This window comes from Rana temporaria, chromosome 6 (assembly GCF_905171775.1).
Source record: "Rana temporaria chromosome 6, aRanTem1.1, whole genome shotgun sequence".
Classification (NCBI taxonomy): domain Eukaryota; kingdom Metazoa; phylum Chordata; class Amphibia; order Anura; family Ranidae; genus Rana; species Rana temporaria.
Window position 1 is genome coordinate 110,202,725 of NC_053494.1, and position 15,774 is coordinate 110,218,498.

Below are 15,774 nucleotides of genomic sequence, written 5' to 3' on the forward strand. Positions count from 1 at the left end.
CGAGCACGCTCCCTTGATACAGCAGCGGCCATAGCCGCCGACTGTATCACTCGGCCCCGCCCCCCGGCGCGCCGCGTCATCCGCTGTGATTGACAGCAGCGCCAGCCAATGGCTGCGCTGCTATCAATCCGCCCAGCCTAGCCAATCAACGGCCAGGCTGGGAACCGAGCAGGATGACAAGCACGCGCCCGGGACTTTCGAACGGTGAGGTAAGTAAAACGGGGGCTCGGGGGGGGGGGGGGCGGTGCTGTCAGATGTTTTTTTACCTTAATGCATAGGATGCATTAAGGTAAAAAAACTTTTACCTTTACAAACCCTTTAAGTCTGAAGGACAATGAACTGGCCTTTTTTTAATGGCATTTTGAGAATTTTTGATTCAGGATGTTCAGAGTCTGTAATTACCTATTCATTTACATATCTGAATGCTGCCATATATATTGTACCTCCTTGCAAATTATTATTATTATTATACAAGATTTATTTGGAACCAACAGTTTGCAGAGCTCTTACAGGACAGTGCAGTTACAAAACACAAACAGAGGAAACAGAGTGGTCTTCTCATTAGAGCTTACAATCCAAGAGGGGGGGGGGGGTCAAGTCATACAATAGGTAATAACTGTGGCAGGTGAGCTGATGGAGAAAATAAAAGGACATAGTAGGAGATAGTTGGACAGATTTGGGTAGGGAGCTCCATAGGTTGGAAAAGGCTCATAAAAAGTACTGGAGGCGAGCAAACGAGGAGGTGACAAGGGAGCTAGAGAGCAGGAGGCCTTGGAATGAATAATGAGAGCGATTTGGTTGGTATTTTGAGACTAAGCTAGTGATGTAGCTGGAGGCCTAATTGTGGATGGCTTTGTAAATTGTTGTTAGGATTTTGAACTTAATATGTTGTGTTAGCGGAAGGAAGCCACTGGAGGGATTAGCAGAGAGGATTAGCGGGCACTAAACAAAAACAGCTCTAAATCGGACTGTGTAGGCAAGATGGACGAGAGTATAATAAAAATTGTATTTTATTAACAGCATTTACTAAATGACTCGCTGTCAATAAAATACAATTTTTATTATACTCTCGTCCATCTTGCCTACAAAGTCCGATTTAGTGCTGTTTGGCTTTCCATTTTTTCTGTAAATTTAACCCCATACGGATGTGGCCTTAGGAGTGTTGTTCCAATTTTTGCAGGCACTAAACAGTTGGTAAGGTGGATGAGTCTGGCAGCAGCATTAATGATAGACTGAAGAGGGAAATGCCTATGTGAAGGTAAACCCATGAGGCGGAAATAGTAGTAGTTGAGGAGAAGGATGACCAGGGAGTGAATAAGAAGCTTTGTGGTGTCATAGATCAGAAAGGGGCATATTTTGGAGATGTTGCAAAGTGGAAAACAGTGATTAGATCTTGAAAGAAATGTCAGGGGAGGAGGCAGGTGGTGAAAGAAATATTATGAGCTTGGTTTTGGATAGGTTGAGTTTGAGGAAGTGGTGTGACATCCAGACTCATATGTCGGTTGGTAAATTAGAGATGTGTATGGAGGCTGATTGAGTGAGCTGAGGGGCAGAAAAAATAGATTTGGGTCATCATCAGCATAGAAATGGTTTTGAAAGCCATGGGAGGTTATCAACTGCCCCAGGAGGAGGTGTAGATTGAGAATAAGAGAGGTCCAAGAACAGAACCTTGGGGGCCCTGACAGATAAAGAAAGAGGAGATAAGTAAACAAAATTGTAGGTGCAGCTGAAGGTGCGGAGGGATAGGTAGGATGAGAACCAGTGAAGAGTACAGTTATCGAGACCAAAGGAGTGGAGTTTTTAGGAGGGGGTTGTCCACTAAGTCAAAGGCCACACAGAGGTCCAACGTAGGAGTACAGAATATTGTCCAATAGTTTTATCAGTTGGTACATTGTTTGTGAGTTTTCGTTTCTGTGGAGTGTTGAGGGTGAAATTCAGACTAAAGGGGATCAAGAAGGTTATGGATACATTCAGGGAGTATGGAGAAAAAGGGAAGCAAGGGGATGGAGTGTAGGTTGTTAAAATTGGTGCGTTCCAGCAAGGGCTTTTTAAGTATGAGAATGACTAGTGCATGTTTTAGAGAGTTGGGGAAGATGCCAAAAGAAAGGGGGATATTGAGGATGTGAGTTAGAGAGTGTGGGATAAGGCCAGATGGTGACCATAGCATTTGCAAGGGAACAGGATCCAGGGGGCATGTAGTTATGTATGTGTTAGAAAAAAGTTTAGTCTTGTCAATAGTAGCGGGGTTGAATGAGGGAAGTAATGATTGTATGTGTGGACATGGAGTGTTAAGTGTTGTGGGGTACCTGTACAGTGAAGATCTCATAATATATAAAACTGCCAATGTTTGAAAATATTTAAGAGGGACACCTATGTATAAGAAAAAAAATGCTCATTGGACACATAAGAGGTGTGGCCAATAAAGTGGGAGTGAGGAAAGTTGGGTGTGCCTTCACATCATGGGATTTGTAGTGTTGCACCATTTCCCCTAGTTTTCATTTTTTTAAAACATACTCAGTCCTACACTAAATAGAGAGTGGAAATAAAAAGGTCCCATCATTGGTATTTCTGGGGGGGAAAAGGCACAGTTGTTGGTGTCAGACAAAGTAAAACAAACTCCATAGTGACTCTCTAGAATATTTATGGCACTTACACCACTGCACCATTATATATATATATATATATATATATATATATATATATATATATATATATATATATATATATATACTGTATATATGTTATTTTGGGCAGAGTAAGGGAATGGTTAAAAATCCTGTACATTTTTTTGCCATCTATATCCCAGTGTGTCGACACAACAGGAAGTGAAGAGAATGACTTTTAGACAGTTGTTGCTGGGAGAGTATGCCAAATGGAGAATTTCTCCTCTATTCCTCTTAATGTGACAGTTAAAACATGTTTTCTTTTCCCATCCCATTAACCAGGACTAACAGAGAGAGTGAATCTCTCTATTGGGGAAGCAGGCATCTATAAGAACATGGCAGCTGTTGTAACCCCTCTCTAATATATACAAAACAAAAACATAGATAAAGTTTAAATGCATAAACACCATTTCAGCTGACAAAGAGAGTCATATGACATTCCGTTTAAATGATTAGTAATCTTTACAAATTAAAATGTTTTTTATTCGTGCAAATGATTTGGTTTTAATTACTTGATGTCATAGTGTTTTATGTTTGTAGAAATGCAATGATATTCTTCCAAGTCATAATTGCTTCTATTTTTCAAAATTGTCTGTAACCAGATGGTGTAATGTGAACAGTTTCTTCATAGAGGCTGCATTCTCCAGAGTCAAATGTTTTACAAGAAATAATGTTGGAAAATAAGCATAATTCTGATCACTTTCATTGTCCTTTTTTCCATGAATCATGTCAGTGAGTTTTTATTGTAGGAAAATCACATACCAATTAACAAAAACAATCCAACAAACAATCACCCTATTAAGAGCACAATGGCAGCTCACTGCTGGCTGCTGTCAATTGCATGGCACTGAGCATTCTAAGACATTTGATTTCCAGTCATCAATCTTCCCTGCCTTTGCATATTAAAATTAAAAGAGAAGTAGGGCCAAGGCTCTTTTGTTCATCCTGCTTGTGTGGGTCACAGGAGTGCACTTTTTTTTTTTGCAATCCTCTGACCCAGAATTGTCTACCAGCGAGCTATAGCCCACTATCATCTGACATAGCAGGGCACGCCAGGCTCTGAAATATTGTCGGGATCCACCTGGCTGCCTGATTGACAGCTGGCTCTACCTTTCAGCGTGAGGTTGAGAGCCAAAGCCAACTGTGCTCACCCTCTCCACAGCTCGGCGCTCCAGTGAATGCTGGAGGAGCAGAGCGGAGAGCAATGACTGAGGCCTCGTACACACGACCAGTTTCCTCGGCAGAATCCATCAAGAAACTTGCTGGGATTTTTTTGTTGCCGAGGAAACCGGTCGTGTGCACATTTTCCGACGAGGAAACTGTCGAGGATCCCGTCGAGCCAAAAAGAGAGCATGTCTTCTTTTTTCTCGACGGGAATGGAGAAACTTGCCTTTCGAGTTCCTCGACAGCCTAACAAGGAACTCGACGAGGAAAACGATGTGTTTCGCCCGTCGAGTTCCTAGGTCGTGTGTGCGAGGCCTGACAGTCATTTCCATCTGCTCTAAATAGACTAAGAACTGAGCAATCAGCAGCCATTTGATCATTCAGTTCTCGGGCTTACAGCCAAAGTGGAACAGCTGCAGCATCACACCAATGCTGCAGCAAAGATGTGAGTCTAGATATTTTTTTTTTAAATTTAGGGCTGGGGAAATGAAAGATCAATTCCTCAATTAATCTTTAATTTGTTTTGATCGATCAGACAGTGAGGCTTACCCTGCTGGATGCGAGCAAACTGCACCCATTGGATTGAGGTACCTTTGCATCTGTTGAGCAGCAGGATGCATCAGGCTCCATCAGGGGAAGGGGCAAAAATAACCATTGTTTTCCTGTCCTAAGCAGTTTTGTGCAGACATTTCTTTGTGTATCGGCAACATCTGTTCCGTGCGAAAGACTGTTCAGTTCTTTAGGGTATATTGTCAATAAAATGTCTGCTTCCAGAAAATGTAAACACTCTGGTATGTTTGCGTGACTGGCTAAAGTGATGTCTACTTGCCTACTATAAAGTGACTGACAGTCAATATACTAGATATGTTTTATAATTAAAGTTAAACTAACTTGCTATGTTTTTCTTAATGTTTAATAAGAAAAAATTACTTATGTCAGTGATACAGTTTGAATTTAAAACGTATTTGTGTGAACTGTGAAGTTAAGTCATGGATTGTGGAAACTAACTAGTGTCGGGTGATTGTATATAGTTAGTGTATACCACATTTACCACTTACTAATGATGAGTTGCAATGCAAGGAGATCAGCTAAAAGTAGTTGGATCTGTATGTGCATTATAATTAATCAAAATTAGTCGATTAATCGATTAAAAAAAAAAATCGATTAATCGAACACGAAAATTTTAATCAGTAACAGCCCTAATGTTTTTATACCTACAACTTTTACTTTAATTTACCTTTTTAATATTAAATGAAAGACTGCAAAATTTGACAATGAAGTAAAGACAAACTCAAATCTAATATAAAAGCTGTAAATGTTTAAATTGAGAATCTGCTGAAATCTCTAGATATGATCAATTACATCTTTTATTTGACCTAAAAGCTGAATTCCAGAAAAAAACTGTTTAAAGCGGAGGTCCGGCGTTAAAAAATAAATAAAATAAAGTCAGCAGCTACAAACACGGTAGCTGCTGACTTTTAATAAGTACACTTACCTATGCAGGGTGCCCATGATGTCGGCAGCCGAAGCTTAGCAATCGTTCGGGTCTCGGCTGCCCGCCGCCATCCTCTGTGAGGGAATCAGGAAGTGAAGCGTTGTGGCTTCACTTCCCGGTTCCATAATACGCATGCGCAATTCGCACAGCACTATGTGAATGGGCGGATGTCTCCTGTGACACACACAAGGTCCCAGGAGACATCGCTCCCCATTTACCATGATAAGCGCGAGGAGGAGACGAAAGAAGACCACCGCGGACAAGGAAGTGTCAGATTAGGACGATCTGCCTAGTAACAGGTAAGTATATATATAAAAAAAATCAATTTTTTGTAGCCTTTTTGGCAATTTTTTTTTTTAGGGTGGACCTCCACTTTAATACATACTTGAAGTACAGTTGTAGGAGCTGTTTACCTGTAAACGGATTTGTATCCCTGTTTCTGCAGCCCTGAGATTTACACCTCCCTGCTGGCAAAAAAATCCGGCTGGTGACCTGACTTTTCTAAAATATAGTCAAGCAACACATACTGGTCACCTTACCGCCCTCAGCCTGTGACTGTGAAGGAGCAGTAGCATAATGATGAGACATTCTCTCATCAATGCTCCTGTCTACAAGTTCCTTGCCAGCATATATGTATGCAGCAGACACGATTGGCTCCCAGTCATGCCCCACGCCCTTCCTTTCCCAAAGTACTAATGGGCAGGGTCATTTAAAAGATTGGTACACTAGATGCATTTTATAATTTTTTTATTGATACATATCTGTTGTTTTCTCTTGATGTTTTGTGATGTTTTCTATTGATAATAACTGATATCTTAAGAAATGTTGTGTCTGTACCCACTCCTACACTGAACCATTAAAACAAATTGAAGATCTTTAGTCCTGCTTAAACATCCCAAAACATTATAGTGTATCTATACCCAAACCATTTTTTTTTAATACAGCAGTGAAGGGTAAAAACCCTTGATTTCTGTGTCTGTATCTCATTCAGAAATGAAAAAGAAAGCCTTCCAAAAGTGGGAGGAAATCCTCTCTTACAAAAATATTTTCCAATTGAAGATTTCCTATCACCTCCTGTTCCACTGATGTACATGTACACTTTTAGATTTCCCCTCAGTTTTCATCCATCTTGATACACATACAGTATATTTGTACTTTCTCACTTTCTCAGGTTTTTCATGTTTTGTTCCTCTTAAAGGATAAGTTCACCTTTTTCATAATAAATGCAAGTTGTTGCAGAAACAAAATGTGCATTATGATGTTTTCCTGCAGCAGTCTGGAAAACATTGCACATGTGATCATTTACTCAGGGGTATAATGTCAGACTTCTGTAGACAAGCCCTGCAGACTTCAGCCTGTATCTCCATACAGACTGTCAGTTTGAAAGCTGCAGGGCTTGTGAATGAACTACAAGGGGGCGCTTATCAGCTTCCTCGTAGTTCATTCAAACTGTGAATAAAAGATGCAGCCGTGTGGGTGGGGCTCCGTACGACCATGCTGTTTTTGAATTGTGACAGTGGGTGTGGAGAAAAGAACCCCCCATCTGCTGTCACACTGAGGGGGGTTGGGAAGAGGTGGCAGGAGCTGGTCACTGGTCTCCACTTTGCTCCTCCAGCATACACTGGAGCACCTGTCTGGGGAAAGGACAGGAAACTATGAGGTGGAGTCAGCTGTTAATTGGCAGTCAAGTAGATTGTGGTAATATTGTTGAGATCCATCCAGAGCCTCTGTCTCTGCCTTGTCAGCTGAAAGCTGGCAATTGCCCGCTATTAGCTGACTCTGGGTCACTGTAGAACAAAAGTAAGTGCACTCCCGACAAGAGAAGTATGAGAAAAAAAAGCTTTGACCATTCTTTTTTAAATATACAGTTTAAAATGCTTTGTTATAACTATTCGATAAGTGCAAATTGATCAGACAGAAATTCAGAGCAGCTATGTGTCCCTTGCACACTTCATGTGTTATCTCAAGAAGTGTAAAAAGTCCTCTTGATACTTACCTTGGATTAAAGAACAATAAGTCTCTACATTGTGGATGATAGAAAGTGGGGTTTAAGAGGGTTTAAGTAGTTTAGAAAAAGACAAGTGGGCAGGGAGACACTAGGGAGAAGGTCTTTAAGTCAAGCATAAGAAAATACAAAAAGCGCTAATAGGTCTTCCAAGGTGTGACGTAACAGATATCAGATAAAATGGTGGTGTAAAAGGTATATATGGTATCCCAAAGCTAGGTGGAAAGGAACTACAAGAAAAACAGAAATGGAAGGCGTGCACGCCTAGTACATTACCACTAGGCCTAGCTCTGCGTTAGCTGTACCCCGTGTTCTGTGCATGTCCATACACTGTGTTTATGGCCTTTTGTCAGTTGCATTTTGTGAGTACCCACTTTTATACAAACAAAAAATTATTATTAAATTATCTCTTGTAATGCGCTAGGTGTGCATTTCTGTTTTTCTTGAAGCATAAGGAAATACTCATGTATTGCAAAGAAGTACTGCATTTTTTTTTTTTTGCCTTGACATACACTTAAGACTTACATAAGTAACAAATGTAATCAGGCCTTTATTCTTTACACAATCCAGGCCTTCTGTTATCTGCGAAGAGCTGATAAATCTAAAGTAATGGATGCAGTAGAGAGGCATTAATTCGTACTTGAAAGAAAAAGACAAACTTCCATTACATATCAGCTTGACAGTACAGAATTCCTTTACAGACTTCAGCTGATATTTTGTTTTTTTAAATTGCAGGTTGAGGAAAAGGGGAAATGGGACAATGTGAGTTAATGGAAAATAGACAATGTAATTAGTAATAACTTTGGAATGTGGAGCAGAGAGCGGACTTTAGCGTTCTCTCTGCTAAAAACGCATCACAGGAGTGCAAAATCAGCTTAGGCTGGACTTCTCCTTTAAGGCCCCGTACACACGACCGAACATGTCTGCTGAAACTGGTCCACGGACCAGTTTCAGCAGACATGTTCGGTCGTGTGTACGGCCTGCCGGACAGGTTTCCAGTGGACATTTGTCCAGCCGACCGTTTTCCAGCGGACAAATGTTTCTTAGCATGCTAAGAAACATGTCCGCTGGAAGCCTGTCCGTCGGACATGTTCGGTCGTCTGTACAGACTCACCGCACATGTCCGCTCGGCCGCCATCCCTCGCATGCGCCGAAGTGATTCGACGCATGCGTGAAAGCATTGACCTTCCAGGGCCGCGCACGTCGCCGCGTAATTGTCGCTGCGATGGCGCGGCCACGTCACCGCGTATCGTGTACGCGCTGATTTCTGTCTGATGGTGTGTACAATCATCAGACAGACATCTCCGGGCGGACATGTCCGCTGAAAACGGTCCGGCGGACCGATTTCAGCAGACAGTCCGTCCGTGTGTACGAGGCCTAAGTCACTTCAAACTGTCTCACAACCTTACCAAAGTGACCCAAAGCAGACTTGAGGATATTGCAAAGACTGACTGGCATAGTCTTTAGCTAGTTCCTCGTCAGGTTTTTTGTTCACAGGCAGCCTCAGAGGTTCTTCTCAACTGCCTGTTGACATATCCTCCTGTTCCTCTGAATAGGCTACATTAGTTGCATAGCAAAAGGGCAACTGGCTTAGACCTACATGGTACGGCATCAGCTCATTTTACTATACTGAACTATGGACATGGTACAGGATGGTAAATTTAAATCTTAACCAATCTGCGAAAAAACTCAGGATGTATGCTCTTGGTTGCTTTCAGGCAGCCATTGTTTTATGGAATATAATTACCTTTCCATATTCCAATGGAAGCAGCATGTTTGGAGCTCCCCCAATTCAGGTGGGGAGCCATAAGGTATCCAGCAGTATAAGTAAATACAGTACTTGTCCAGAACTACAGCAGAGAGGAGATCTATCCAAGGGCACAGTTCCAAGCTTACAGTAGACTAATCAACCACAAGCTGGGAAAAGAATTATACCTTGTAGATTTTCCTTCTCATACATACAACAGAGTGGAAAAACATCACTAACTTTCCAGAACTTGCTGGAAAACTGCAAAATCACGCTGTCATCCTTTTTTTTTTTTTTTTACCACCAAAGACATCTTAACATGGGTACCATAAAAAGCTTCACTCCAGTTAGCCAAATCGCTGAGCCCAATCTGTCTGTATCTTGGTACTATCAGCTTGGTTTGTTAAAGGCAAATAGCCTGTTCACTTTGCAGGCAATGTTGAACTTTTCAAAGGAATTTTCCCCCAGAGTTTGGTGACTGTGTTGAACTCTCACTTTGCAAAGGATACCCATTTTGTGCAAGGAAAATACAACATCATTTTTCCTTGCACATGACTAGATGAAGAAGTCAGAAGGGATTCACCTCATTCTCTAAGCTCTGAGGAAACTCCCTTGTAAAGTACAACTCCCCTTACAAAGTTAACAGTCTATTTGCCTTTAGTAAATCAACCATTATATGTCTATTTTTTCAGGGTTAATACCCACTTTTGTATACATGAAGGGAAGTTTTACAAGTACGAGTGTTTAGAGAGTGCAGATATGTTTTATCATTGAGGCCTCGTACACACGACCGGACATGTCCGCTGAAACTGGTCCGCGGACCAGTTTCAGAGGACAGATCCGATCGTGTGTACAGGCTAGCGGACAGATTTCCAGCGGACTAAAGTTTCTTAGCATGCTAAGAAACTTGTCCGCTGGAGAGCTGTCTGTCGGACATGTCCGCTGGTTAGTACGTCTAACCAGCGGACCGAAATCCCGTGCATGCGTCGAATTGATTCGACGCATGCGTGGAAGCATTGAACTCGCGCAATAGAGAACGTCGGTGTCGTCTACGTCACCGCGTTCTCTGTCCGCAGGGATTTCGGTTTGATGGTGTGTACAGCCATCAGACCGAAATCTCCGAGCGGACATGTCCGATGAAAACGGTCCGCGGACCGTTTTCATTGGACATGTTCCCTCGTCTGTACGAGGCCTCAGACATATGCAAAATATACAATAAACCTCAAAAAAATAAGAAAATCTAATCAACATCTACCCTCCCATCTGTCTTTGTATGCAACAGATAGCACTTTGTTTTTAAAGATAATTTGTCATCCGACTATGAACACTTAAGTATGTATATATTCGTAATAAGCAGTAAAAAAGGTTTAAAATTGTTGAATTTCCATTGCCTATTCACAGATTACCTTTAAGGTCTAGGGCACAGTGTGGTCAGTGTGCCTTCATTAGAACAATTTGTTTTCCTATATCAGCTAAAAAGACTGGTACAATGCCTGCTACCATCCATGGCAAGAAGAGGATGTGTAGAAATGGTGCCAGCACAGGGCACATGAAATAAAAACTGTACATCCTGTTATACAGGCATTTTCCCAAAGTATATACACACATAAATGATGCTTCAGGCCAGGGCATGGGTGCTCAACCTGTGGCCCTCCAGCTGTTGTGGAACTACAAGTTCCAGCATGCCTTTGGGAGTCATTCTTTTAACTGTCAGCCTTGCAATGCCTCATGGGACTTGTAGTTTGGCAACTGCTGGACGGCCACAGGTTGAGCACCCATGCTTTAGTGTATATTAAGTGTATTTACTACCATTAACCAGTCTATGTAGCTGTGTTACTAGAGATTTCATGTTAAACATCATGACTATTATTTTAATGACTGCCATTGCTAAGGTTAAATCTTATAAAGGTTATATACTCATAAATGTGTTAATAAACCTCATGTTTGCTTCTTTAACCTTTCTATTTTTATACATGTATTAATATGCTTTCAAAGATGATAAGGTTAAATAATATTAAATATAATGATACATATGATCACATAACATGAAAAAAAAGCAATAATTCTACAATCATTATGTTTCAGTATCTTTTCTAAAGAGACAAATATAATTTAAAGATTAACTATCAGTTCTCTCTTTAGAACAGATACTAAAACATAATGATTTCCAATATGGATTTCTTTTGAGAGCCATGGAAAAAGGTGTGGCATGTCTTTCAGAGACAGAAATTACAAAGAAGTACCACCAGATGGCGACAATAGATTGGTTTTAGAATCTTTCCCTTTCTCAGTCACTCCCTCCTAATCCTAACAAAGGTCAGCAGTTTCTGAAACTGGGAAATTTGGAATACAAATGATTGAATGAAAACTAGCTGAGGGTTGTCTTGTAACAAAAGAACAATAATAGTACAAGATATAGGTTTCGGATTTATTTCTTATGCTTCTTGACAACCAAAGACAAAATGTAATCCCATTTGCAAATGGTTTTCTAAACCGACATGCTGTATATTAGAACTCATGAGATCATATTTTGCTCATTGCCAGCTTTTTCAGACTACAGAGGGTATACTTTACACAGTGCCTTCCAGCTGTTACAACATAGGATGAATATTCATAGCCTAGAGCAAGTTATGACTACATGGAAACTGTTACAGCCAGTCATGACACATTAATCCTGCGCTGTGATTTAACACAAAGAGCCAGTTGCTGGGATGATAACTTGGAGAAACATGTTCATGTAGGTAGCTGAGCTTTGCAATAATAACATTCAAATACCCAAACACCTAGAGAATGCAGTTTAGTTTGTGAGCTTGAAAGTTTTTTTTTTATTATTCATCATTTTTATATTAAGCTGCAACACTGTTTGACTACAAACTGTAGACTTTAGATGATAACACAAGCTGTGCACTCATTCTAGAAAGTTGGTGACACTGTCCAATAAAGATGTAATTTGGAGCATTGTTTGATTTAAAAATTTGTTTGATTTAAAAATTCTTTAAGAGATTTTTACTTTACTAAACAAAAAAATCTACAAGAATTCTACATAGATAGTTATTTTTTACATTATATTTATCTCTTTAGAAACGATACTAAAACATAATGATTTCCAGTATGCATGTTGCAGAAGTTTGTAAAGCTGCGCCCCCATTGTAGAAAGTTGGTGACACTGTCCAACAAAGACGTCATTTGTAGCAATGATTGATTTAAAAATTCTTTAACAGATTTTTACTTTAAAATGAAAAATCTGTTAAAGAATGTTTAAATCAAACAAATGACATCTTTGGCGGACAGTGTCACCAACTTTCTAGAATGAGGGCACAGCTTTACTAAGACCATCTTTTAGAACGTTATATTTTCCTTCAAAATAACTTCTTAGATATTTGCAGCTGAAAAAAAAACATTGTAGCAGCTTATTTGCATAAATTTGCACGTTTCAATAACACTTTTCAATATTTTAAATACGGTATAATGATTAGAGTAGAAGAAGGGTGCCAAGTATTTTGCATTCCATATGATATTTAAGTAAATAAATCCTATATGCAAGCAAACATCAAGTCGCAGCATGCATGCTGCACTGTAAAGGTTTTGTGTATCAGACAAATGTTTTGGTTAAAAGCAGTTCTTTAAAACAAACTGCCTTTTTTTGTTAAGTGAACAGTATGCTAATACTGCAAGTAAGCTAATAATAGGAAGTTAATAGAAAAAAAAAATATTTAAAAAAAGTTACTCTTTTTACTATTAATTAATAATGCCTTTGTATGAAACAGTCGTCATTCCAGCAGGGATTTATTAGGCACATGGCTGCACAGAGCACATTCCTAGATTGTTAAGGTTTGGTCCTTCTCTGCCTTGATGGTGTTGTTCTAGCTGTCCTAGGGAAGGTCAGATTACATTGCAGTCAGGGATGTAGAAGGATGTAGCATCTGCATCAGACAAGCACATCTAAGTCCTCTCTGAAACCTGTTGCTCTTTTAAGTTTAATGTACTTGTTTACAAAAGAGTTGATAGTAACTAAAAAAAAAGTTACATAATCTTTTTTTTTTTCAATGTACTACTAGGTAGTACAGCATTCCAAAAGAAAATGTGCAACCAGTAAAACATAAAAGAAAAAAAAAACTAAGCAGTCTGCTTTTCCTTCTAAGTAAGGGTGTAACTTTTAGACTCTTGAATATCTAAGCAGTTAGGAACAGTAAGGTGAGCGAAGATTATAACATTTTGACAGTTACTCACCTTGCTGCTGCTGTGCCAAAACAAGGGACGGGTAAGCCACTGCAAGGATGCAGAGGAGGGCGGATATTTGCACAAAGCTCATCATGTCTAAATGTTAGACATGAGACTCTAAGTGCAGACTGGGGGATGAAATATGAAAAAGAATCTTCTCAAATTATCACCATCAATTGTTTCCCTACCCCCTTCGACGATGGACCCTTAAACAGAACTTAGCCACAGAGTTTCCCTTGCAGTGTTCTTAAATAGGGAAATCTTTGGCATGTATGAAATCCCAGCCCCTTTCTGAAACTTGAGAGGTGTTTCCATCATTAAACCCATTCAACGCTGCAGCATCCCATATAGGGCTTCCACTGTACACTTCTGCCAAGTTAAGTTCTAGAAGAGTTAACATGCAGAGACCTGCCAATGACCTTACAGAGCAGGAAGAGATGTTAAAGAACACATCTGGAGAAATGTTCCTTATGTACTCTTGTGTGAATGAGTAGATTACAAATTTTCACTTCTTGCTAAATATAGAGACGGCAGATGTTCTTGTATCTGTCACCACACACTGAGTACCAACAAGATTCATTTCATTGTCTAATTATTGAAAACATAGGTACATGCTATTGGACATATTAAAGTGCAAGAAATAAAGTGCAAAGTGCCAAAAGCAATAATAATCAGTATGAACAAATTTTACTAAAGCCAGAGCTGGAATTTGGCTTTGTGTTGTACTTGCAATGTTTTATTGTAAACATTGTAAGCCGGGAAATGTCATTATTAAGTCCCTGTCTAATGTACAAACAACTCAATGCATTTGGTAACATCTTATTTTATAATCTAGGACATTTACAAAGGGTTCCTTCAGTCAGCTAAAAGTAACCTAAATCCACCTAAACTAGGATTATATTACGGTATTATGAAGTACTAATTTTATAGAACAAAAAAGGGATTACAATTCTCACATGTGTGTGAGTTTGGTCATTTTAAGCAAATATAGGCGCTATACTGTTTTCTGGTCAGTGCAATTTAGATGCATCCCACAGCTGACTCTAGCAACATTTTTATAGACTGGTCTTGAATCTTTTGGCTACTTTCCTTTATTAGTCACTGGGGTCGATTTATTAGAACTGGAGAGTGAACAATCTGGTGCAGTTCTGCATAGTAACCAATTAGCTTCCAAGTTTTTTTTTTTTTTGTCAAAGCTGAGTTAAACAAGCTGAAGTTAGAAGCTGATTGGCTACCATGCACAACTGCACCAGATTGTTTACAATTTTAGTAAATAAACCCTACAATGTGCTCCATAAGTTAGTTTTTATCCAATATGTTCTCTTTAAAGATCTACTAGAACAAAATAATGTGCTTATGAGATGGGGGTCAGACTGCTGCAGGTATAAAGTGCACATGCAGAGAGACCAGTGAGGATGCCCATAAGTTACCATTCACATGTGTGCAACTTGTTGTGAAATCATACCTCAAGTTTTCCAATAATAACCATTCACCATATCTGTGCAACTTTGTAGCGACTTCAGAGTAGTTCTTGCACTACTTTGGTCTGACTTTCATGCGACTTGAGCGCCATAAACTGCAATGTAAACCCTCAAACGTTGCATGAAAGTCACACCTGAATGATATACATGAAACAGTTGTCCATTATCACTGGTCAACGCCAAAATTGCATCCAAGTCACACACCATCCAAGGTTGCGTCAAAGTTGCATCAAAGTTGCAGTTCAAAGTTACGTGACTTTGGGGGTTGTACAAGTGTTGATGGAGACTTATACTGATTAGCCAATAGAAATGTGTGGGAGTGAAGCTTAAAGTGGATGGAAACCCCATTCATGAAATCTGACCTGGGCACATATATCTGTAGTGTTTACTTATCTCTCTCCAAAGCTCTAAGTTCTGTGTATTTCTAATTTCAATAGGTTTTTATTGAATGTTAACAAGATAACAATAGCAAAGTATGAAGACACATGTACTATTTGACAACAATACAGTGTCCATCAGGTATCACAATGCAGTACATATAAATCAAGTACATAGTAGTACAGTATACAATCTGATAGGAGAAAAATGCATGACCAAGATAACCATATGTTGCGATAAGGCTGAGAAATATAAAAACTTTACCATAAAACAATAGCAGAATGGTAATTAACAAAGATAGAGAGAAAAAACAAAATCACAAATAAAAGAAAAGAGAAAATGGGAGCCACATCAGAACTAAATTAAACAGAGAATGCAGTTAGATATAACGAGTCATTATCCACTGTAGTGAAAATCTTGTATAGATTCTCATGAGTAATACCAACTATTCCAGGGTTCCCAAATCCTATCTATACCAGAGTGGCCCCAGTCCCGAGGCAAAAAGTTGTTCATGGGTACCATGTGTATGGATAATTTGTATTGTTTTGGTCAGGCTTGGGGGTGTCATATCCCTCCAATTCCTGACCAAAGCCAATTTAGCTGCCAACAGTATATGGGAC

The 15,774-nt window shown here is 39.6% G+C and overlaps 1 protein-coding gene across 1 annotated transcript in view; it reads right to left on the minus strand.

Annotated features, from left to right (window-relative positions):
• COL3A1 (collagen type III alpha 1 chain) overlaps positions 1-13,526 on the minus strand; it is a 108,828-nt gene extending 95,302 nt beyond the window's left edge. Inside the window, exon 1 of the mRNA XM_040357174.1 lies at positions 13,305-13,526. Coding sequence (XP_040213108.1) covers positions 13,305-13,389 — 85 coding nt within the window. The 5' untranslated portion in view covers positions 13,390-13,526. The remainder of the gene's footprint in view (positions 1-13,304) is intronic.
• Between the last annotated feature and the right edge of the window lie 2,248 nt (positions 13,527-15,774).